Genomic DNA, 26,493 nt, shown 5'->3' with positions numbered 1-26,493 from the left:
TCCATTTGATGCTCTGCTACTTGACACAAGGGCATTATTTGGATTCATTTATCTCAACTTTTAAGATGTAGCAGTCGATGCAAGTCTCTGAAGTCATTTAGTCGTAGCCCGCCTCACAGTTCAAATGAGTTGAGAACAAAAGAACCATTCTAGATGTTAACAAGGTAATTGCATGTCATTTAAAAAAGCCATTCACACTTATCCTGGAGCGCAACTATTTCTTCTCCAACCCCCTCTAACTTGGAAGAAAACAATGTAACATTGAGATATCCAAAAGCAATTTTCTGCCTTATCGAGCAGCCGAAACACAAGCAAGAGCAAGAACCATCATGTTTGCGCTGTGTAGCAAAAATGCATTAGCTTTCACTGTTAACAGGCTACAATCATTTGAATAAGACACACAGATGGCTTTGCTGGTGCTGATTATAGCTTTTAGGACAGTCTGAATAGGTAGAGTTAAGAGCAGTTAGAGGATAGCACCGCATCGGAATGACAATAAAGCTAATCTTTAAAAGAGCTGCCCAAGGCATCTCAGAGCGACGCATGATTTCAGTGAAAGCGACTGACTTGTTTGATTCTTTTGTTGGAGTATCATCCAACTATCTTCCTTAATGCAATGAATGTTAAGTTCAAATTTTGTGGTTGGAGACAAAGACAGAATAATTGTTGAAGATGAGGTGAAGTTAATGGTGCGTAATTGTAAAATTTTGCGCTGGTATCTTTCCTGTGCTATTTCTTGGAGGAGAGCTACACATTGATGAATTTAAGTGACAGCTACGGAACCAGAAATAAACAAAACCCCTTCCACCCACTGAACAAAACATTGAAAAGCTGGCAACTCTTGGACTCCAATTTACTGAAGAAGAAGGAGAAGAAGAAGTAAAAGCTTTTTAATTAATATTATAAACAACTTCATTAATATTAAGAAAATAAGTAAAATTACAGCTTTAACAAGCGAACTGTTCCAAATTACCTCCTGATTATAAAAAAAATAAAATACAAATGATGCTCTTGTGTGAGGTAAATAGTTCAGAAGAGAGTGAAAGAAGGGCAGCACATGTATGTGGAAACAGCAGTTACTGGTTGAGAGTTTTATTTTTTGTTTTCTTTATTTTTTTTATAAACTGAAACATTTTTTTTGCATCCATATTTGATCCATATTTTCAGGTTTGGAAGCACTGGTGTAGACTATATGCCTTGGTTTTGTTGGCTAAATCATACATGCATCGCAGTGCCATATGTATTGTGATACACAAAGTATCATGACCAGGCAATTAATATATATATATATATATATATATATATATATATATATATATATATAGTCTGTACTGTCAAATGAATGCCTCAAAATATAACAAAATATGTTGTATTTTAGTCTTGAAATAGACTTACCAACTTGACAAACTCAATCAGAGCTTATGTTTTTAGTAAAACAGAAAGCAAAACAAAAAAAACAGTCAAGGGCAGAGTTTGTGAGAACTGTTGGTATGCATAATTCATTTTCGGGAGTCTGAACAGCATAGCTCATAAGCACCGTCTGTAATGCAAGAGGCTAGAGATACAGAAGATAAAAAAATTAAAAAAATCATTTTGCACCCTAGGTTTGCAACCATCTATATGTCTGTGTATGCTGTTTTTGGATGTCGTTACTGTGAAGTCTTGTTACATTAGTACAAAGTAAAGCTGTAGAATTCATATTTAAAAAGGTCATTATATTTTCCCTCTTATGTCTTTTCACATACATAAGATTGAAGGTATTTTTAATGATATCTGAGCAATTTCTGTCCCTTCACTTAAATTCTATTCACCATCAATACTTTAATGGTTCAAAAGCTTTATAAAAACGCTGTAAATATGTTCCTTATGAATCATGCAGTTAAAGTCTTCTGAAAAGACACACTCCCTTTATATGTTACACACATATTCATAGAGCACATCAAATATTATAAACTGAAGCTCAAATGTGCTTTCTTGACATGCAAGAACAAACCTAATTGTCTCTTGTGCATAAAGCACGTATGTTTGAAAAGGCCCAAATTAAATCTTTCATCACACTATATAAAGCACTTGTGTCTGTTCAGATAAATTGGATTTAACCACTCAATTCATATGGATTATGTTTCTTAATGACTTTTTGAAGCATCAAAGTTTTGGGTGAATAGGCTTTCAATGCAGGGACAGAAATCTTTAATTTCATTAAAAATATATATTCATTTGTAGTTCAAAGATGAACAAAAGTCTTATAGTTTTGGAATGACATGAAGGTGAATAAACGAAGACAATTTTCATCTGAATAATTAATGTTCCACAAATCTGTGAAGCCCAATGTCAACTTGAGTGATGCTGAAAGCAAAATACTTTCGAAACATTCGTAAATCCGTAGAAACCACATTTTCACTTAAATATAATGCTGATAAACCAAATCTCTGGAGTCTGTAGGATAAAAGTCAGTTTATTAGCAATATGCTAGTTCCCTTCCTGTTTTCCCACACTTTACAGGAAGCCAATTACTGTGCTAACATGGCTTTAAAAATGTTTTTTCACACATATTAACATGAGGGAAAAAACTATTTGTGATTTAGCAATTAACAGCATCTATCTTTGTAGCAGAAAGTGCTGGTCTGTACAGAGTTATTGTTGAAAAAACCCTGTCACTTCATTCCATATGTAAATTATGCATATAACATAAGTTATGTGTCACATGGCCTGTTTGATTCCACAGGGGCACACATCCAATTTCTCAACTTCACCTCGGAGGATAACCACGATTTCTTAGAGGTTCGCAATGGGCCACACCACAGCAGCTCTCTGATTGGACAGTTCAGCGGTAGCCAGATGCCGCCACCTATACTGAGCAGCACTCACGAAACCGTCATCCACTTCTACAGCGACCACTCCGAAAACAGACAGGGCTTCAAACTCACTTACCAAGGTGGGTGACTTCCCAGTCCTCCATTTGCATTCTCTTCTCCTGCAGACATCAGCCGTCCTTGATTTTGCATTGACCCTTCATGTGGGAGTGACGGCATTTTAGTAAGATCATCGGAAATATCTAAAGATTCACTTCCTTTGAGATCACTGGGAGGACACTCCATTTTGAAAGCCGGGGTCTTGAAAGCATTTTGAAATCAATAAGACGATGCATTTGGATGTGCACTTGGATTCCACTCGATATAAATAACTCGCCATTGTCTGGTCTCCTCGCTTGTAGGTCAAACAGTTCGTCTCTCTGTTTTCTTATTCACTATAGTCTGAGTTGAAAAGAGCCAGGCACAGCCTTGATCTATGCTGCCAGACAGGCTTTTTTTTGGGGGGGGGGTACTGATGCCGTGTTTTGATACACAAAGTGATGCAGGATTATAAAGCAGTTGATCATAAGAGCTGCACTTGAAATGCTGCCTGGAGATGCTTGTATGTTAGTTTGACAAGCTTTCTGCTACTTCACCAAACAGGTGATGATACACAGAGATGTAGACTTGCATGTTTAACTGTCATAAACACTTTAGCATAGCCACTTTTGTCAATGTATATCGTTTTGTAGTTGCCTGAGTTGATTGATTTTATACATTCAGTTCAAGTTCAGTTCAATGAAAGTTTATTTGTATAGTGCTTTTCACGATACAAATCGTTGCAAAGAAACTTTACAGAAAATTACGTTATTCAAGAGTAGCATATCAGTGGTGACGGTCAGTTGAAAAATCTATTAAAGATGTAATCAAACAGACAATGTACACTATTAACAGCAATTATTAATGGTAGCAAAATACCATAATTAATAGCAAGATTTGTTGGTTCTGTATGTTGTTTCAAGGTTGGCATCATCTGAGGTATTCTAAGGGGTTGGCATCATCTCTTCTCAGGTGTTCTGGATCCAGACTGAAGCTTGTGTAAATCCTAGTTACCACGGGATGTCGACCCAAGTGGCAAAAACTGAGAAATAAATAGAGACATAATTAGCTTAGTTGCTGTTCCAACCAAGCAAAACTTATTTGTTTCACCACATTTGATCAGATATAACTGTAGTCCAAGATTATGAGATGCATTATTTGAATGCCTGGCCGAAGAGATGTGTCTTTAATCTTAATCTAATCTTTAAACAGAGACCGTGTGTCTGAACCCTGAACGTTATCAGGAAGGCTATTCCAGAGTTTGGGAGCCAAGTGTGAAAAAGCTCTACCTCTTTGAGTGGACTTTGTTTTTCTAGGTTGCCACATTGACAACACCAACTGGAATGAGCGCAAATAAATAAAATAAAAAATATATAAATAAATGAACCCAACCAGGAAATTGTGCTTATCACTTATTCGCTAATATAATATTGTGTTTTTCTTAATGTCTTTTTTTCTTATTCGTCTTCAGTGAAGCATAAATATCTTATTTTATGTTTTACAAAAGAAATTTGCATTTGTTTGAAATGGCATGAGGGTGGGGTGATAATGACTGAATTAAACAATTATTTAAATTCTTTTAGGTGGGCCCACTCATAAATATCATACTTAGACTTCCAGACATGGCTTTACAGATATTCAAATATTCTGTTTTTTTTTTTCTTTTTTTTTTCTTGTAGCATATGAATTACAAAACTGTCAAGACCCATATCCATTCCACAACGGGTATATCATCAACAGCGATTTCAACGCAGGTCAATCGATAACATTTGAATGCTTCCCGGGATACGTGTTGGTCGGCTACCCTGTGCTAACATGCCAGCACGGAATTAACAGGAAGTGGAACCACCCCTTTCCTCGCTGTGAAGGTAAAAGGAAGGGAGAAAGTACAAAATTGTCATTTTCCCTTTCATCCCTGTTAGTGTTTCTTTAAGTTTCTCAAGTTGTGTTGCGATTAGCACACAGTTATTTTCAGGACTCTTTGCCCACACTTTGAAAAAAAAAAAACGTAATTATTCTGACTTCTTGAGACTTACAAAGGTATCACATTCTCCCAAATGTCTTTTTAACTATGCTCTTTAAGTGATGTGTTACTACTTTGTATTACTAGTACAATAAGAGCCATTGTGTTTTTAACACCATCTTTAAAACAGACTTTGAAGACCTGAACAGCAGAGACATATGCTACTGGGAGCTGTTCTAAATTGTAGCCTTGATGATTAGCGTGGGTAGTGTAGTGTGAAATCCGACCTGTCTCTTATCGATCAGTCGCTCAATGTGTTCCTCCTAGGCTTCCGTTTGCAGGGAATCTGCACTGCAAAGACTATTGGGCCATTTTTCTTTCTTTTTTTATCATAACTCTGTTATTCTGTTGTGAACTCTGTGCAAGTATCTTCTATACAAGTCTCCTTTTCTTCTATAAGCCTCAGGATTGTTCTGTTCTCTATTTAGTTTTCACTCTTCTGCAAAGGAAACTGTTCTGTCTAGATATTAGTCTTTAAAAGAAAAGATTTGTATATTTTGCCATTGTTTATGCACTTTGTGCTATCCCCCCATACAAAATTCTCCATACAACATTTCATAGTGACATCTGTAAAATTCAAAAACATGAGAAAAGTGCTATGCAAGTAGTCAGTATGCGAATTATGAAAAAAATAACTCAATGAAAATTCTTCAATTCTTCAAAAACAATATATAGATATAGTCATAAATATACATGACAGTGGGTAAATAATGTCAGATAATTCTGTTATGGTTCTGATTTTACTGAATTCCCTGGTGTTTAACATTAGACATTATTCAGAAAGAAAGATTACTAATGCAGTTGTGGTTAAATGATGTTTATCTGCACACAGCTCCCTGTGGCTACAACGTGACGGCCCCAAACGGCACCATTTTCTCTCCAGAGTACCCAAATGAGTACCCAGACTCTCAGGACTGCACTTGGCTCATCACCGTGCCCCATGGTCATGGGGTTTACATCAACTTCACTCTGCTCCAAACTGAGCCTGTGACTGACTATATCGCTGTCTGGTGAGAGCAGCTCCATTTAACGAGTCGTTTGGCAAATATCAGCCTGAGATGAGGACAAGACAATTATTTAAGCTTTCAAACTAGACTAATGCTGCTATTGTTGTCATACATCAAGCAAATCATTACGCAAATCGAGCTACACTTTGTTTACTGAAATGTGTAGCCTGTTGTCACTGTGCAAAGCTAGATTTCAAGAAAAGTTCAGATGTCTTTGAAGTTGTAAAGCTTTTTATTCAAAGCATTGGGGTGAATTTCGTCAAAACAGAAAAGATAATACAGCCTAATTGTATGACCATTTAAGAAAAATTACAAAAACAGTTCATAAAAAAAAAAAAAAAAAAAAAAAACATTAATTATGACTTTTTCCTAAATAAGCTAATAATTTGCTTCTGATTAATAGTTAGTAAGGTAGGTATTGGGTAGGATTAGGGATGTAGAATATGGTCATACAAAATATGTGCTTTGTAAGTACTAATTGAAATACTTTTGTCCTTTTTTGTTTTTGTTCTCATGACAGATGTGCATGTATGTATTGTCGTGAATCAGCTTAAGGTGGAAATATGAATAATCAGTTATAACTAGTTATGATTAATTATAAATATTTAGATCCACTGTAAGTATTTACTTGACCTCTCAGTGTCAGCTTTCTGTCAATTCTAAGAACATTAATTTCCTGGTTAAGGTAAATTAATGATACAAGACTTTATTAACTACATAAACACTTAACTAACTAGTCTAACACACACACACACACACACATATGCATACAGTGGGCATAGGAAAAAGGGTTAAAACTTAAGCAGTAAAGAAAAGAGAACTAAAAACATGAAGCTATCGTACAGTTTGATATTCAGCAGATCTACGGCCTGAAGGAAACATCAGTTTCTTAGTTCAAACACACTTTTGTAAAAGGTGCAAATTATACGTAATGTATCAATTAATAAGGCTAAGTTTGATACTCGCACGTCTCGCCTGTTTGAAAAGAGTCCTGATGCACTTTGGGGCTCCAGTTGGTCTCTGATGAAGTGAGTTGGTGAGAAAGACCAGTTTGAATCAGAGGATCTCGATGAATGGAAAGTCAAGGCCGAAGGCCTGGTGCAAGATTAGGGTGGATTTAAGACTCATAGTTCAGCACCTCTCCTGGAATTCCTGAAAATAAAAGAACCGCAGACTGCAGGTGGGTCACTGATGTGAGGCCTTTAAGGTCTGAGAAGGTTCACACCTCTTTTAGGATGGGCTTGTCCAATGAGAAAAGCTGAAATTCCAAGCGGGAGGTTGGAACTAATGAGGAGTCTTGCAACCCTTTGTGTGAAAGCATGGGCATTTGCACAATGGAACTTGAGTGGGGGATCAAGAGAAAAATCTTCAAGATTCTTAGAATACTAATATATTGCTTATGTACCAACATATAATATACACTCTCTTTAGATCATCGGAAGACAAATTAATAAATAATGAACATGGTAAGATTACATAAACGAGTGGTTCTATCATAAGCATGCATTAAACAGTCAAACTCAACTGACAATATACAAGAACAGCAATAATATACACAGTGACCTAAAGATTATAATTTTTTTTTTTCTTCTTATGAACTTATTAGAGAAGAGTCCATTTTTATGCACATGTTGTGTCTGTTTTTGAGAGACTTGAGTTAAGAGCTGCTTTGCCACATTCCTGGGAGCCATAAACTAGTGTTATCAGATTGTGTGCCTTTGGATGCTACGGAACCAGAGGCCTGTTCTGCTTTTTTTGATGTGGTAGTTGCATTTCGGGGGAAGGGTCCATAGACACTTTGGTTAGATGAAGGGGCGTTAGCTGTTATTGTTAAATATAATAAATAGTTGTGTCTGACTGGACCAAATGCTACAGTATGTATGCATGCATGTATGTACCAGGAGCACCTTTAAAAAAAAAACACAACACATTCCTTGTGTGTTTGCACACACCTGGCGTATAAAACTAATTCTGATTCTGACTCTGAAGATGGCTTAACAGGTTCTTGACCCAATTTCTTTATTTTAAACACCTTGATTTCTTTTACTAAAGTTACTGAAGTTACAGAAACGACTGAATGGAAATCTTGTTTCATTAAATCGTAGGTATTTTGTAATAACCACAAAGCGCAGGGCCGAATGCCATTGAATTCCCACTGAATAATCTGAAACAAGAGGTGATTAAAAAATATGGAAATATACATCTCCGGCGCTTTCCTAGTAATATTGGCCATTAATCTTCAAAAGCCATTAAACAAGCGGGCTAGTCTGTTAAGTCATCATTTTTGCTGTTTTCATTCAAGCTGGTCTGTAATGCAATGCTTTTATTCAAAAGTCAGCACAATCTCACTGTAAATGTGGAAGTAAATCAATTTTCTCAAACCACTCGGAATTCCGATGCTATATAATGCCGTTTAAAGGCAGGATCACAGGTTGTAATGTAATTTCAATGTGTGTTTCCTTTTCCAGGGACGGCCCAGAGCAAAGCTTCCCGCAGCTGGGAATTTTCAGCGGCAACACAGCCCTCGAGTCAGCCTACAGCACTCTCAATCAGGTTCTTATCAAGTTCCACAGCGACTTCTCCACAAGTGGATTCTTTGTCCTCAATTTCCATGGTTAGTTTCTCCTTCAAATGAAAAATGTTTCAGCTGAAGAGCAATGCATGCCATAAAGTATATTTGAAACATGGGATTCAACTTGTTTTTATACTCTAAGGAGGCATGACTGCTGTTTCTGATGACATGACGTTATTTCTGGAGATTAGAAGAGTCCAAAATAGCTTTCCTTTGGCCTCTTTGATATCAGTGTCAGGCATGTTGTTGAAAAGCATATGAAAATCGGAATGTGGAAATGAACCAGTCTTTCATCTATACCTCCAGCTTTCATTTCAGAACAAGTCTGGCATATTTGTGAGTTATAGATGTGTGGTGTCAGTGCAGCTTTGATTCTTGAGAGGGCTCCCAGTATGTCAATGCATAGAATTGAATGTTGTCACATGTTGTATGTGTAATCGATACTGTGAATGGATTGCATTGTGTTAAATGTGTCATGCCTGTTAAGGTGAATGAAAAGGCAAATTGCTTCTTTTTGTATTATTATTATTTTTTTATTTACTGTTTTATTTTTTGTCCCTTAGCTTATCGACTCAAGAAATGCCCTCCTCCCCCTACGGTTGAACAAGCAGAGATTTTATTTGAAGACCAGGACTATGAAATTGGTATGAACAGCTGTCCATTTATGCAAGAATATCAAAGTCATGATAAAAAAATTAAAATAAAAAATAAAAAGTTTAATTCTTCTTAATGTACCATGCAGGTGACATTGTGAGGTATCGATGCTTTCCTGGATTTACATTGGTTGGCAGTGATGAGCTCACCTGTAAACTGAACTCTCACCTGCAGTTTGAGGGTCCACCACCAGTGTGTGAAGGTCAGTGAAGAACGAAACCTGTAGAAATTTGTGAGATATTTATTTCAATATGGAAATACATAATAAGGTCACACTTTAATATTGGGACCAATTCTCACTATTAACTAAATATTAATTATGACTTTTGCCTCAGTAAACTCCCAAGTTGCTGCTTATCAATAGTTAGTAAGGTATTTTTTGAGTTTAGGTATGGAGTTGAATTAAGGGATCTAAAATATGGTCATATGTGCTTTATAAGTACTAATAAACAGCCAATATGTGAGTAAAATGCATGCTTACAAGCAACTAGAAAATAGTCAGAACTGGTCCCTAAACTGAAGTGTTACCAATAATATTTTACAGAAATCCAATGTTGATTTTTTAATATTTTTATTATTATTATTATTATTATTATTATTATTATTATTATTATTATTATTATTTAAACATTAAAAACTAACACTTCACTACAGTAAAAACATTTTACAATGTGGTTATATGCCATGTTAGTATATTATCTTTAACATATGCAGCATACGGAATTATGATTTGATATCTCATTAATATATTTAACCCAATGGTATTTAGTGCATACTGTTATTTTTTGTTAATTTTTGTGACAAAAACAAGATGCGAGCTTAGCATCCTGATGATTTCAAAGTGACACTTGCTCCAGCATGTGCACATCCAGTTTTTATTATTATTATTATTATTATTATTATTATTATTATTATTATTATTATTGTTGTTGTTGTTGTTGTTGTTGTTGTTGTTAATTTTATGATAATACACAAATAGAGCACTATATTACAGTAATGAGAATATATTTAATAATGGGAGTTTCACAACACAACCAAAAGGAAGTACTTCATGTAAATAATTTCAAAATGGCTGGAGAACACCATTCTAAAATGAATCTAAAAATATAGATGTTGAATCATTAGTTTGATTTTTGCAATCAAAGCTTGTAAAATTGTAATCTATAAGAAGATGGCACTGTTTTTGTTGTATGGTAAGAAATAGACAGTAGCCAACAGCTGTCTTCAGAGCGCAAATAAAAACCAAACAAACAAACAAAAAAAAACATTTCAGTTCTCCACAGCAAAGCTTTCAGTTGTAAATCTGAGCCATTTGGCTTGTCTGTACTTTCTGTACAGTGCCATGAAGAAGCGATAGTTCTCCTGGTTTGTTTCCTCCACCCTCCCGCCCACAAAGCGGATTAACAAAAAGCTTCCACTCACTTTGTTGCTTCCTCAAACCAAGGCTCACAGCCCCTGAGGTAAATCCAGGAGAAGCACTGCACATGTTGGAGAAAGTTTTTCAACTTTACTGTTTTTACTGAAATACTCTGGAGCTTGCATCTTGTGCTTTGTTAGTAGGATAACCACATTGTGATTTGTTATAATAGTTTATAATAGATTCCTGTGAAATGCTATGTCTGTGCTCCAGCTCAGTGTCCTGCAAATGAGGAACGGTCTGCCTCATCTGGTGTGATCCTGAGTCCAGGATTCCCAAAAAACTACCCCAATTCCCAGACCTGCTCCTGGATCATCAGAGTGCAGCCTGCCTTCACCATTGCCATTTATGTGGAAATGTTCCAGAGTGAAAAGCAGTTTGACGAACTGGAGATCTTTGATGGTAGATTCTATTCTATTCTATTCTACTAACAATAACACTTCATGACACAGATATATGTTTGGAAAAAACATTTTGACCATTTTTTAAATGTAAATGTTTACTATAAAAATAAAAGGTCAAACCAAGAATTGAGACAGAAAAGCTTTATATTTAGGAGGCATGCTTAAAGGAATATAGTTCACCCAAAAAATTTTATTTTGCTGTTAATTTACTCCCCCCTCAGGCCATCCCTTTTTTTTTTCTTCTGAAGTAGGGCAATTAAGATTTTTTTTTTTATAATTTTTTTTTTTTTTTAATTTATTTATTTGTTTATTTTTTTGCTGAAAATGTGTTCCTTGGTGTTTCACAAAAAGTCAACAGCTACCATCACTTTGAAGGTAAAAAAAATCATATACAGGCAACACAAAATTAATGAAATATTGAGGGCTCATGAAGAGAAACGATTGGTCCGTGCACAAAACTGAACATTGTTTACTTCATTATAGCCTCAGTTCAGTTAGAGTTTGGATTCAGACCGGAGAACTGATTAGCTGCTGACTTGCATGTGTAAACTGAGCACTTGAATGAATGGGGCAAAATTAAAGTTTTTATGGTTGTACATAAGGCTGTGCGATATCTTTGATAAATTTTGTGATTTTGATTTTAATCAATTTTGACACACAGAGACATGCTTTACAATCATAAATGCATTCAGTATGAATTTGAAACATATTTCCAAAGGAAAACCAATTAGAGTTTTATAAAAAGTTGTAACATGACTCTAGAACAGACATAAGTCAAAATAATCACTAAGTAAAGGTGTGACAAAATGTCTAGACATACGTCAAATAAATAAATCAATCCGTTTTCAGGTATTTTTTATTTCATTTATTTTTTTATTATTATTTTTTTTTTTGCCATGCATTGGTCATAGAGATCATTATAGCTTTGCCTTATGTGTTGAAATGTGTAGGAGTGCGTATACAGTATGTATGTGTTGCAGAAGCAGCAGCGAGAGCACATTATTGTAATGCAAAAGCAGATTAATATAATGCGCGAGGGTGAATCTCTCCGCTCACATTTGGATTTCCTTTGCTCTTGCACAAAACCAGACGCGCATGCTCAAATACATGCTTCTTTAGCCTGGAGAGAGTGCGCGCACTTAAAACATGTCTCTCCTCTTGCTCAAGTTGTGTGTTGTGCCCTCACAACTCTCTCTATGCTCATGCGCTTGATATTAATTATTTTCACACCTTTCTATTTCTAAGCTTTTCTGTTCACATCTTTCGCTCTGATCCGTTAACATGACAAAAATATGCACTAGAGACAGAGTGTGTGAACCTGGCATTATGTAGGCATATGTCCAGTCTGGTTTGGATAGCATACTGCAGGAGGTCGGGGTCATGGAAAATTATGCTATAAAGCCATTTTAGAAATCGGGCACGCTCAAATTGTGATTTTATGATGATTTTGATTAATCGCACAGCCCTAGTTTCACATTGAATTTTCTTTTTTGTGGGAACTTTCCCTTCAATGGGTGGTCTGAATTTGACTCAGAAACACTGGATTTAGCACTCAGTTTCGAACATAATTTAGACAATGCAGAGCAATCTAATTACTTATTAATAGACAAGAGAAGTTTGAAGATAGTACATTGGTCAGGATTCAGTGTTAGTGGTTATGAAATGGATCATAAAACCTTCACATTTTATTCTATGCATTTTAGAGAATTTCTGAAGGTCCTCAAGGAACCAGCCAAGTGACAAGAAAAACAGTGTAGTGTAAACAGTTACAGTGATAGCCAGGTTGAATTTGGAAATGCTGATTTGATCAAAGGAGGCACTTGGCTCGAAAAGTTTGAGAACCACTGCTCTATGACATTTGTTTCTTCCTAAGGTCATGTCTGTCTTGTTGCTGCCCAACAGATTTGTGGTTTGAAATATTTAGCTTTACTTGTTGTTTTTGTGATGTTTTATTTACAAGGGCCATCTGGGCAGAGTCCGTTGCTGGTGGCTTTGAGTGGGAACCACTCCACACAATTGAATTTCACTAGCAAAACAAACCAGCTTTACCTCAGATGGTCAACTGATCACGCGACCAACAAGAAGGGCTTCAAAATACGCTACACAGGTTTGTTAAACATATTTCACCATTTCGTATTTTTCATGGATGTTCCAGAATGACTGTAGAGTTATTCTTAAAAACGTATAAACAACAAAGGACTGATTGAGCACAAAACCAGCAACACTTGTAGAAAAGGAGAAATCAGAGAATAAAACAAAATTTTTACTCATTCAGTCCTGATAAAGGAAGGATCAGAATGTGTTGTCAAAGACAGTTTTTTTGTTTGTTTTTTTTTTTTTTTTATCCATTTGTTTGGTTCCACATTTGATGCATCCAGGCATTTAAATCATGAATACATTAACAATTATTTCTAATTAGCCTGTTGGTACATTTAATAGTATGTAATTATATGTGCCTCAGATTAATTCCCACCACTTAGCCCTCCAAGGTTGTTGCTTTGGATCCAAATGGGTCAATAAGTAAAAAAGTCAGTTTTTCTAAGTTGGCCCTCATTAGGCTAGAACCAGACATGTCCTACCTTCAGGGAGCCATTGGCAAGTCTGCTGTAATAGAGGTCAATGATGCAGTAATGAATTTTGCTGAATAACTACCATGTTGTATGCTTCTGACCGACATTTCCACCAATGGCTAGACATGATATATGAGCCGCAAAGCCAGCCAGTGGCCATGGTTACTCTGCATCTCTTCACCCATTCCCATTTCTCTGCCTCTCAGTCAACATTTCTTGTTCTCCAGTGTGTTGCCACACGTTTCTTGTTTTTGTATTTTGTCAAGTGTAGACAGGAAGAGAAGCCATTATGTTGTTAGGAGGAACTGTGATTTGTGTCTACTGTGTTTTTAGATTTTTTATTTTAAATAATTACAAGAAGTAGGTGAAGTTTTTTATTATTATTATTATTATTATTATTATTATTATTATTATTATTATATAACACTTATCTCTGAGAAGCAACTTCAAGCCCCTCCTTGTTTCCCCCACCTTTCTTGGTCTGTTGGGCTTTCAGGGTAAAGAAAATTTAAATTCAGTACCACATAAGGTCTAGTTAATCACTCACAGCCAAGTCTAAACCTCTCAGCAGAGTCGGTGTGATGATGCATTTGATTTGATCTGTCTGAAGTGAGATTAAGCTTTGACATCCCTCAAGCTTCTGCTTTCCTTTTTTTGATGGGTAAACTTGTATTTGTGTCACATCAAAAACAACATCTAATGATCTGTTCATAACCATCAAGCTGCACTTTCTTTTTATCTCAGAATCAAGCTTAAAAATGGTTTGAAAGACTCCATAAAATCCACGTTTGAGCTGTATTGCTTTTAGTCCACATCACATAGTTTTGAGTTCATCTAAATGGCCGTGTACTACCATAAAAGTTGACTGAATTAACTTAGCAGACTTTTTCTTGTGATGAAATGGACCAAAAATATTGATTACTCTTAGATTAAAATTTCTGTGCAATAAAAAGCTGCCAAAGAAGCGGAGAATTGGTTTTGCTTCAGGACACAGATTTTTACATTGATCAGCAAAATACTTGTATATTGTATAAAAGTTTTTTTTTTTTTTTTTTTTTTTTAATCAGCATGCTTTGTTTACCGGCAAAGTTATCCTTAAGAAATATATTAAGCCTAGTTTCAAAGAAAATTATTTCAGATAAGGTCCCGTAAGTGTGTTATGTTAAAGTGTTTATATGATGTTGCTAAAAAGAACCTTGTTTTGTGTATTTGGTGTGATGAAATGAAATAAATAAATTAAAAACTTAGTTTTCCACATACTGTAAGTTACTGTTTCTCCTCAATGCCCCTATTTTTGTTTTCACAATGAAAAACAGCATCTGTCTCCACAACATGGAAGTAGCAACAATACTACAGTGAAAATTAAAGTTACACCTTCTTTCTTTGCATGAACATTTGGGCGGAGTTATGCAAATCTTCCCACATCGTGATGTAGACATGTTGAAATGAGGCATTTTAGGGGGCATGGACGAGCCTTAGTTTTTATAAAGAATTGCTCTTTGGTTTTTGCAACTTTAGGGATCTTATCTATTCACAACAGAGAGACATTTACAGAGAAAGTAAAACTTGAAATCGAATCAAATGACCCCTTTAATGCATAAACTGTGTTTATATCTGAAAAGTATATTATTGCATCATTGCACACAAAAATCGCCACATTACACTAAAATCCACATAAAGGTTAAAAAGTGCACAATGGTTTTAGATAGACAAAGATGGTTTAAAGAAGTAATATTTTCCAATAACCCTGGACATCATACTGTAACAAACTGTGCTTGTTACCATCTCCTGCAGCTGCATACTGCAGTGTGAACGATCAACCCAAGAATGGAGGAGTCATCAATAGGGCAAGAGAAAGGCCAGGCAGCAGGCTCCAGTATTACTGCAACGCTGGATACAGGCTCGTGGGTCACAGAAATGCTACATGCAGACTTCATCCCAGTGGGCTTTACCAGTGGGACAATCCGGCCCCACTGTGCCAAGGTAACTCACACTCAGCAGAGATATTCACTGGCTCATTCTCCTTATTTAAATGACTGGGAATTGCCTTGAAAAGGCAACCTGCCTCCTCACATATAAAAAAAATTGTCATTCTTCAGGGCGCTCAAAAGCACCTCCGCATGCCTCGACGAGAAGCCGCTTTTATTCCATTAAACACTTCCGTCGAGGACTGTGCAATGAGATCACGAGTGTCCTTTGTCCCAATGTCATAATGGGTGACTCTTCAGTCATGCTAAGACTAAGACAGAAATGAAATTGAATGTGTTTGATGTGTCGCGGGTTCTCTTAATTTCATTGTTCATGCTTCCTTCTCTGCTCTTTCCTCTTATATTGAGGTGCTAATTTTATCCTTCAGCCTACGTGGTGTTTTGTCCGCCCTTTCTCCTTTCGCACTCCGAGCCCTCGTGTCTTCTGTTACAGAGCATTGTCAAAGAAAATGGTCTCTTCTGGAGGTTTGCTGTGCATTCATTAGCGAGACGAGTCATCCATCAGACGTGCACTTGCATAAAAATAGTGAGCGAATGAACAGTATGTAGGCCTAATTGTTCCAGCTGTTATTTGTACAAGTTTAAGGCAGGTTAAGAGATGAGGCTGAGATGATTATATAACGATTAAGACTATTGCACTTTTCATGAATAATGTAGAAATAGTAGGGTCTAAAACTTTTAGAAGAAAGTATTTTTTTTTTTTCATCTTCTCTTCCTAACAAATATTTTGTGAAAAAAGATGTACTCAACCTAGACAAAATGTTGACCATTAACCTGGACCTGGAGCTTTTCCATTTTTAATTATTTTATGTGAGGTTTGCGATATTTTAAACTCCGTTTTAAAAGTGAGGAATAATTAATATATTTTTTCTGAGTTAAATCTCTCTTTTTTGGGCTTATTTTATCTGTAAAAGAAAACTTACTTAGTAATTATGCACACTTGAACATGAGGAGTTTTTCCAGCCTTCATGGACAATTATATATCACTTATAAATAATAAAAAAATAATAGTACTTATTAATATTGATGGGGTCTGGAATTTGTAAAATGTGCTTAAAAAAAAAAAAAAAAAGTTCAGAATATCAACCTGCATAATAATTATGCACACACAATACATGAAGTCATTATTATCTACCAGGCAGTTAATACTCTTGAGTTGACTGGAGATCTGTTATCACTAGAATATCACACTCTTATCAGCAAATCAGATATATATACGGGGTGTCTATCGATTAAAATTATTAATCACGATTAATCACATGATTGTCATGAGCTAACTCATGATTAAGCGCAACTTATTTTCACAGTTTTATAAGTTCTAAATGTATCTTAAATCAATTCTTCGCAAGTTTTTTTTTTTTTTTTTACAGTCCAATCAACATAGGCATGGATAAATATGGATGCTTTATGCAAATGTATGTTCCATATTGATACTTCGCTTGTACTGCGTTTGCTAAGACGCTTTGGGAAAACTCCTTTTTCTCTGAAGCCTTTCGAGACAGCCCGCCAGAACCCACCAATTCGGGCAGGGCATCTGGCTATACAAGTGTGGATTTTGCCATAGTATCCTCAGATTTCTTCTCCTTCAGCAACGACTACAAGATCTTCGGTCTATGAGACTCGAAGCCTTTGCCGTGAACAAGGCTCGTAGCAGATCAAGACCCCCATCTGCTTGGCTGACTTTGCCACTCTTCAGCTGCCTTTGGCCTCTGCAGCTGCGTGGTCTTCAGGTCCACTAGCGATATCCGGTGACTATAAGAGCAAATTTTCTGAGCAAATTTCCGCCGTTGTTGCAAATGCCACACCACTACTGTTGCTCTTACAGTGCTCCCCTGAACAATGCTGACATACGCAGTTTGATACTTGGGTGCTGCCCATGCTGAAGCTACATTTACAGAGACAGAATGTCCTCATTGCCAGGATATGAGTCTCCCCTCTCTGTGCTCACGGATAGTTATCTTTTCAGAAAGTGACTCCACCCCTTGCGCTTTCCCGCTTAAGAAGCTAAGAGCGCTGCTTCTCTTAGCTGGTCGCTGAACAGATAAGACTCAGAGAGATTTGTGTGCGCGCGCTAGGAAAGCAAGACCTAACGCTTGTGCAGCACGACCGTAAAGTCTCGGAGACTAAATCAAAAAGGTTTGTCCAAGAAGCCACTAGATGTGTTAATAAGCACTTATTTATTCACCTTTCAAATAATGTATAAAAAAAAAATAAAAAAAAAATTGACCTGTATGACATAACAAATGTATCCCTCTTAGCACACAGCTCTTATGTAATGGGCAGGTGTGCTATCCAGTCTAAGCCATTTTAATGTATAAAAAGCTTCTGCTGACTGCTGCCCAAAAATGGTGTCCAGGACCACACTTAAATTCTGACCTTTTAAAGACGTTTCACAAAGATGCATGCCAAACGTTCTATAGATTTAACAAGCAAAGATTTTACTCATGGAATCTCATTACTCTTAATCACACAAAGGTAAAAGACACCATTCCAAGGACTGGAGGTTATGACACTAATATCATTTTACCATTGCACGCAGCTCAGAATAGCTCTGACTAGGCCCCATTTGTATTGAAGGGCATCTAGAATGGGTGCTAATTAAGGCCAATAATTTCTTTAAGTGGTGGGAGCGATCCATGCAGTCTGCCAGCAGGTCACTCTGAGGTAGAGGAGGGCTCAGGGCTTGATTTTTATTCCGGTTGTGATCTTATCAACAAGGAAGAGTTTTAATTGGTCCCATTGCTTTCCTCTGTGTGCCTTCCATTTTTTAGAGACCCCCTTAATTTTCCTTGTTTTTAAAGAGCTAGTTCAACAAATGAAACCCTACTGTAAAGGGTTTTGCAACACATTGCATAAGATTTTGATCAGGTTTGGGTTTTGTAATAAATTATTATTATTATTATTTTCAAAATATTTTATGTTTTTTTCCACCTTCAGGTGTTCCTACAAAGCTCCTACTTCCAAGCTAACATTAATCCAGTATGTAAAATGTAAAATGTTGATGATGCATTCAGTATTTAAAATAATCAATAAAAAGGGTATATATATATATATATATATATATATATATATATGTATATATATATATATATATATATATATATATATATATATATATATATATATATATATATATATATATATATTCAATAATTTAGAAGTTAAAATAAGTAAAATAAGCATATATATATATATATATATATATATATATATATATATATATATATATATATATATATATATATATATATATATATATGCTTATTTTACTTATTTTAACTTCTAAATTATTGCTTATTATATGCTTATTTATTTTTATCATTATGAAAATCAGGTATTAATTTTCATCATAGTCCATATTTTCCCCTTCCACATTAAAAAACACAAACTATTTAGCAAAAAGGAGACTGTGTTATAATGGCTGCTATAATGTTGCTGCTCATGTAGTGCTTTTTCTAGAAAGTCAAGTCGGGAGGTGTTGTAGGAATTTGAATAGAATGAGAGTTCTATTTATAGAAGCGCTGTATAGCACTTATCCACCTGTAATGCTGTTTGTGTCTGATTGGCAGCTGTGTCTTGCGGAGCGCCAGAGTCTCCTGCTAATGGGTCGTTCCACGGCTTCCAATACACAGTGGGCAGTGAGGTGCAGTACCAATGCGAGGAGGGTTATAAGCCTGACGTGAGCAGCCTGCTCACCGCCGTCTGCCTGGAGGATGGCACCTGGAGCAATGTGGCACTTCCTACCCGCTGTTTACGTGAGCAAATCAAGCCCTCTGTTTCTATGCCAACAGCATGTTAAAATCTACCGCCTCATTGAACAGCCGCAGTCAGCCGCTTTCTCGCTCGGTTCCCCCTCTGAGAGTAATGTAGGGCAGGTAATTGGCAAAATGAACAATAATGACTTGATTTTTTTTGTGGTTTGGAAACTCAAACAAGACAAATGGTATGATGTGGCATTTCCCCCCTCTGACCTGAATTACTATTAGCCTACAAAGCCGAATAAAGAGCCCACAGCCAAATAACCATGTATTATGCATTCAGAGGTCACGGCAAGAAAGACGCTCATTACAGCCGATGTTGCTACAGGTAATGTCATCTAATATTATGATATCCCTCATCATCGATGGAAAGGAGAAAGGATGAGGCTTCTGCCCCGCTCTGTAACACTATGTCAAGGTGTTCTTTCACTCTAGAACTTTCGGATGATAGTATGACACATCCATTGTGTCTGAGACTAGCTGTATGCTACAGCACTTGAGATGTTCGTAATTTACTGAGCAAGTGCGAGCTGAGGGATGTGAAACCTTTGTCATGTAGAACATGGGGAGAGAACATTATGTGACAGATAAAGGCAGGGGGAGGGAAAGATGTTTTGGTCTACTTAAGATCTTGTTTAGTATACCTGACCTAGCTTGCAAGCCTTTTTTTTCCCTTCAAAATTTGATGCACCCGCACCAAATTATGCTTCTTTTGAATCCAAGCTATGCACTGTGCTGTTCATTCAAAGGACCATCTGTTCCGTGCCGGCTGTAATATTGTTATTCTGAAACCTTATGTCTCCACTTCACTTTTTAACCACCTTTATATGAACACACAAGACAAATCAACCACATTTTCCAATCTTTAATGTGCTAACGAAATGAAATGAAAGCCGAGTCATTCATAGGTTGACTCAGGAAGAGTGAAAACTCTTTCAAACATTGCTCTCTTTGTTTGAAGTCAGTCCAAGATGCTCAACCAATGGTGTGAGTTTATGGAACCTGAAATGTGTAATTGTATCCAAAAATACAAACCACCTCACTGACAAAAATTGATTTTAAATGTAGAATCTTTATATTTGGTAACATTTTATAATAATTTTCAAATAACTTATTAAACATTACCCAATGATTAACAGATCATTAATTCAAGTAAATTAAATTGCTTACAGATGTCTTTAAACTTTAGGCTCATGTACTTTCTACAAACCTACAAATGATTTTAAAATATATAATACATTGATTAAATGCCTTTGATGATAATTGTATAATCATTGTATAATTTCTGTGTAGATTTGTAGAAAGTACATGAGTGTAAAGTTTAATTCCAATTTAACTAAAGATCCGTTAAGCATTATATAATGTTCGTTGATGATTTATTAATGACTTTTTTTACTCATTTGTCAAAATCATTTGAAGATTTCTAAAAAAAAGTGCCTGATCATATAAATTTAAAGTTTAATGATGTTTATAAGCATTTCAATTTAAATTTTTCATATAATCATTAGGTAATGTTTAATTAGTACATTTGCGAACTCTAACAAGCACATTATATCATATTTCTGGCTGTGCAAATTTGAACTAATGGTCTGTTAAGCATTATATTATGTTTTGTCAGTTATTTAATAACAATTTATTGAAAGTTATTCAATAAATTGTTTTAGTGCAATGTAATTTCATTCATGTAAAGCAGCCTTTGATAAGCATGCATTCAGTCAAGTATTTCCTAACTTTTCACTGGTTATATCATTGTATATATATCCCATAATTCCTGTTGTAAGCTCTAGTAATTCCAGTTCTAGGACCCACAAGGTCATGGTTTTCCATTAATGCGTTCTTTGCCTTCTGTCCTGCAGCGGTTCAGTGCCCAAACATTGAGAGCATGCTCTCAGAACACATGGTGTGGCGTCTCATATCTGGCTCGCTGAATGAGTTTGGTGCACTAATAATGCTGAGCTGCTCCCCGGGCTACTATCTGATGGGCGAGAGGACCATCAAATGCTTAGCTAATGCAACATGGGAAGGGCTTGAGGAGAGGTCTACCTGCAAGAGTAAGAATGCTTTTACACAAACACAACAAGACTTGCATACTTTTTCCTTGATTTTTGAGCTTGGCTGGATAAATCAGCATCCACTTTCATTGTATGAAAAAAAGAAGCCTCGTCTATCATCTTTTTTTTTTCTTAGAAGAAAGAATATTACATGAATGTGAATAGTTGATGATAAAATGTACAATATGAGCTAAACTATTCCTTTAAGAAGACCCCACAAAAAAGCAAAATTGAATTCCAAATTCGGCTCTTGGGATTTCAAGAAAAGATCACTGTGTTAATTACCAAACAGCATCCATTGTGAGCTAATGAAACAAATTCATTAGGGTAGCTAATATGTCTGAAATCTGGCCGCTCTCTATGCCACGTCTCGTTTATTTCTCCACTGATCCAAGCGTAATCCTCTGGATTTAGCATGCACGCATAAGACGCCATCCACTGCTCAGTCAGTTCTGATCGTGGCCTGGTTTCCACCGCGGGGACAGGCTGTGTAAACAGTATCATGGTGATTAAGTCTTCGGTGAAAAATGCTTTAACTAATTTGAGGTCAGAGAGCAAAATGTAAATATTCTAATCAGAGGCAGCTTAATTTTTAATGTGTTTACCCACCAGGATGAGTAAGTTGCTAATGAAAGGAACAGATGCAAACAGCTGGGTCTTAAATTGTAATTGGACTTCTTAAAATGTCACAAAATTGATGCGTGTTGATTGCATGACTAGTGCATGCACATAACAATACAATAGTGTTGTTTGCTAAGGTAAGCATCGCTATTACTTATGCTCATTCTCAGCGTCGTAGATTTGAACCAATTCCTAACCCAAGGTATGAAATCTTGTGTATTTAATCCTGTATCAGTAACGCTACAGGTGAGAAATTAAACCCTAATTGTGCTTATTGTTGAATAAAAAGATATAGTGACAAGATTTATGGTTTTCACCTGTTAGACAATTATACAATCCTTATAAACTTACACTAAAGCAGGATTATGAGCTCTATCTTGATACCAGAATATCACAGAGACTTTGAGGTGGCCTCTTTTGTTCCGAAACCCAAGGAACCACTTAACATCTAAATGTGGTAAAAAAAATAAAATAAAAAACACATTCCATAGCAACACGCTGACACTCAAAGCCCCCTAGCATCCTGGCAAAAGTTTTAATGGCCAATCACTGCTCACATTTCCTTCAGAAAATGCTAGAATCTAGTGGTAACATTTTATTTTAAGGAACAGTTCTCACTTTTAACTAGCATGCATATTTCTATCATGTTGGTTGTTAAATGGTACATATTAATGCCTTGTTCTGCATTAATATTACATAAAAAAAAAATCACTTTCAATTCTTCTCAATTTGCGGTTGTTCTTAATTTACTCAAATTAACGTATTAAATGTATATACCATGTAGTCTCTTATTTAATATGAGGCCATAAAATAATAAATATGAATGAATGCTGTTGAACGACTATTGTAAACAATTAAAAGCTATTTGAAGGTTTAGAAAAACACTTTAGTATAGGGGCCAGTTATCTCTAACTAGTTGCTTAGTAGCATGCATATTAATAACATGTTTGCATGACCATATTCTACATCCCTAATCTTACCCCTATACTTAAACCTAACAACTTCCTGATTAACGAATTATAAACAGCAAATTATGAGTTTATTGAGGCAAAAATCATTGTCTGTTAATATTGAGAATTTGACCCTAAACTAAAATATGACCAAAAGTTTATTTTAAATGATATAAAATGTACCTTATATATTTATGTACGTTTTAACCTAAAGTTTTTATTTTTGATAAAACAAAACAAAATAAATGCACATGCTATTTGACAAATCATATCAGTTGTATAATGGTGTAAATGCCATTGAAACATTTATATGATTATCTTTACAAAACTAGAAAATGTTATGTAGGTATGTATAGCATGACAATTAACTAATTGTTAAATTAAATTTCCATTCGTTTGTTCTATACTATACTTCTAAAAAAAAAACAGTAGTAATAAACAATAAGCAACAAAGAGTGTCCAAACTTTTGACTGGTAGTGTACCTCTATTACCCACCAGTATAAAAACACATCCGTTTTGCTTTTAGCCATGCCCACTTCACCCCTCCATTTCCTGGTAGCTAGTAGTCACTGGGAATAAGAATGGCATATTGTGTCCGCCATCACCAATGTGACCTTTATTCAGCTAAAATTACCATTTGTATTCAAGATATTGCTTTGGCTATTTCCTCCAGTCATTTCCTGTGGGGAGCTTCCATCCCCTCCTAATGGCAAGAAGATGGGCACCCTGACTACCTATGGCGCCACAGCCATCTTCATGTGTAACACAGGGTACACTTTAGTGGGCTCGCATGTGAGGGAGTGTCAGGCTAACGGTCTCTGGAGGGGAGATGAGACCAAATGTCTGGGTAAGTAGCATCTTTCAGTGGGGCTTCTGTGATCTGACTTTATTATTACTGAACCATGCATGTGTAGAGAAAAGCAAATCAGTTTACTGGATGCTTTCCTACTGTATTATATTATGCTTGTATAGTTATATATGCTAGTTATTGTAATACAACATTAAAGAACAACATTAAGATGTAAAATGAAAATCATAGTTTGTTAGTACCAGAAAAAAAACATTCCTATCAGACATTCAGATCTCTAACCCTACACTGACATAGTCTTGTGTTACCAATATTAATTTATGGCTTCTGTAGTGCTAGATAATACAGGGAAGTAGGGGAAATCCTTGAAGAAGCATTGAGAGCAGCTAAACTAAGATATCCCACTGTCTGAGGATCAGCGCTGACCCTTAGACACATCACCTGCTGTTTGACCAAACAGCACGAAGGGCATTTCATCAAAGTGTCAAGAGGTGTTTGCCGGAGCGATCTCTAGACGAATTGTAGCGCTGATGTGTCCATGCTTCATGCTCCATAAAACGCGTATTTTGAATTTGTGTTTGTTTAGTAACAAGAATTGATTTTCAAGAGAGGTTTGATGATTCTGACTAATCTTGGAAATGTTTTCCAGCTGGTCATTGTGATTCTCCGGATCCAATTGTTAACGGCCACATCAGTGGAGATGGATCTAGTTATAGGGACACAGTCGTTTATCAGTGCAACCTGGGCTTTCGACTCATAGGGACGTCAGTTCGTATCTGCCAACAAGATCACAGGTGGTCAGGCCAAGCACCTGTGTGTGTTCGTAAGTGTCTTATTTATTTATTATTCTTTAATGAATACATTACTTGGTCTGTCTAAGGTCTGCCAGAATATTCAAATGTTTAGTTAGATTAATTACATATTTTATATTATACTTAAATAAAGTCATGTCTAATTAATTTTTATAGCGCTTTTAACAATTTACATGGTTTCAAAGCAGCTTTACAGAAACCCATGATGTTAATGTTCATAGTGTTTATATGTTAATATCTTGGAGATTATATAATATATAATGTATTATGTGGTGATACAAGCAATCAAGCAGTTGAATAGTAAAAAGGTTAGTTAAAAAAATCAGGAAGTTGAGGTATTTACCAACGTTATATAGAAAGCTGTGACATAATACAGTTTTTGTGACAATATCAACAAACATTCTGAGATTTGCTATATATTGCTTTACGTCCTGGATATATGCAGTTAAAGTTGAATATGCTAAATATCAAATATTAATATTTGGGATTTAAATAGGGCTGGGCAAGTTAACGTGTTATCACGCATTGATTGATTAACGCCTACAATTATTTTATTATTATGGAAGTCCATTGCTCACTGTCTCTGAATACACATACAGACAAATCATGGGTCACAGGAAGGGATGATCCTGATCAAATTATTTAGGCTAAGCATCAACATTCACAAACCATTGTCCACTGTTATTTTTTTACAGAAAAATAATGACTTTTTAAGTTGGAAATAGTAAGTTTCATCGTTTTGAATCCAAAAAGTGCCGTGCATCGTCCATCGTTTTGTTAATTTTATGATTTATGATTTTGAGTCATATTTGCAGATTTATCTCTTTTGCAGCTCAGAAATATTCACGCAATCATGCAGCACGTATCAGAAGATCTGTACTCCGGCACGGTTAGCGCTCACAGTCACTGATCTATATACAGTATAACTGGATCGTGCTCTTGCCCACCTCTTCCAACCGAGCCAGGGACTGCTAAACGCAACAATCACACTAGTCAAACGAACCAGGCTTTGGGGGGTCAAACGCACACCAGCATGGTTAAGATTGCCTAGTGTGAGCACACCCAATTATTCTCCCACAGCTGCCTCTTTTTTCTGAATTTCTTGACCACTATTTTTATCTCTTCTGACAAATTTGCATTAAAATCATTCTATGTGTGCTAGATTAGAGCCAGTTTCTTATTCTCCTCATAACTGTGAAATGTATTACTTATGTAGCCGAACTAGAGCCCTGCATTTTAGCCCGTGTGCTGATGGCCCCAACTTTATTATTGGCTTCGGGCCAGTTTACAGGTCAGAGTTCAGCTGAACAGTTCTGCATTCAAATGCACACAATAGGCTTAAGCTTGCCACAAAGCATCAGAAAAAGTAATTACCCCAAATGTGTCAGGGGAAAACAATAAGAAAATATTTGAATTATTTACTAATAAATAGTGTTTTCTGAGGCTGTGTCGCAAGGATGAAGTTGCTGATTCTGACTGGCATCTCCTCATTAGACGCGCCTTTAGAGAGAAGTGCATCTTTATGGATTATGATTATAATGAACGTTTTTGTTTTTTGATTTGTATTAGTTTAAGTAATAATTTCAAGCTTTCTGTGATATATTTATCATGTCTGTGAGGGATGCATTTGTGGAGTTTCAGTTTAAAATTTTCGTGAAGCGCTCCTGTTCAAGACGAGACTGCAAAAAGTGCATCATGTTTATTTTCTTTACTTTATAAAATCACAACGTTTAGTTGATATTGTGAATGCACACAAAAACAGTAGAACCTTCACAGTTACTAGTGCCTCTATGACCTGCAAAGCACAGTCTCTGCACAAACTATTGGATATAGTGCACATTTATCTAGGTTTAAAGTTTAAAAATTGTTATATGCTTGAACTTTTTTATATCTATAGATTTTATTTTAGGTAAGTTGTGATTATTTATGAAGGCTACATTGATCAAACATAGGCTCACTTGCTGCT

General features: G+C 35.9%; 1 protein-coding gene across 2 annotated transcripts in view; it reads left to right on the top strand.

Moving 5' to 3' along the window:
- LOC113091948 (CUB and sushi domain-containing protein 1) overlaps window positions 1–26,493 on the top strand; it is a 546,185-nt gene that overhangs the window by 489,834 nt on the left and 29,858 nt on the right. For both annotated transcript variants that reach the window (XM_026257629.1, XM_026257628.1), the window contains exons 41-53: window positions 2,726–2,935; window positions 4,571–4,759; window positions 5,747–5,924; window positions 8,390–8,535; window positions 9,057–9,137; window positions 9,236–9,349; window positions 10,778–10,966; window positions 12,929–13,075; window positions 15,333–15,521; window positions 19,096–19,281; window positions 21,141–21,335; window positions 23,581–23,754; window positions 24,365–24,538. In XM_026257629.1, coding sequence (XP_026113414.1) covers window positions 2,726–2,935; window positions 4,571–4,759; window positions 5,747–5,924; window positions 8,390–8,535; window positions 9,057–9,137; window positions 9,236–9,349; window positions 10,778–10,966; window positions 12,929–13,075; window positions 15,333–15,521; window positions 19,096–19,281; window positions 21,141–21,335; window positions 23,581–23,754; window positions 24,365–24,538 — 2,172 coding nt within the window. The remainder of the gene's footprint in view (window positions 1–2,725; window positions 2,936–4,570; window positions 4,760–5,746; window positions 5,925–8,389; window positions 8,536–9,056; window positions 9,138–9,235; window positions 9,350–10,777; window positions 10,967–12,928; window positions 13,076–15,332; window positions 15,522–19,095; window positions 19,282–21,140; window positions 21,336–23,580; window positions 23,755–24,364; window positions 24,539–26,493) is intronic.

Source organism: Carassius auratus, unplaced genomic scaffold (genome assembly GCF_003368295.1).
Source record: "Carassius auratus strain Wakin unplaced genomic scaffold, ASM336829v1 scaf_tig00214400, whole genome shotgun sequence".
NCBI lineage: Eukaryota > Metazoa > Chordata > Actinopteri > Cypriniformes > Cyprinidae > Carassius > Carassius auratus.
This window is presented reverse-complemented; position numbering and strand designations above follow the sequence as displayed.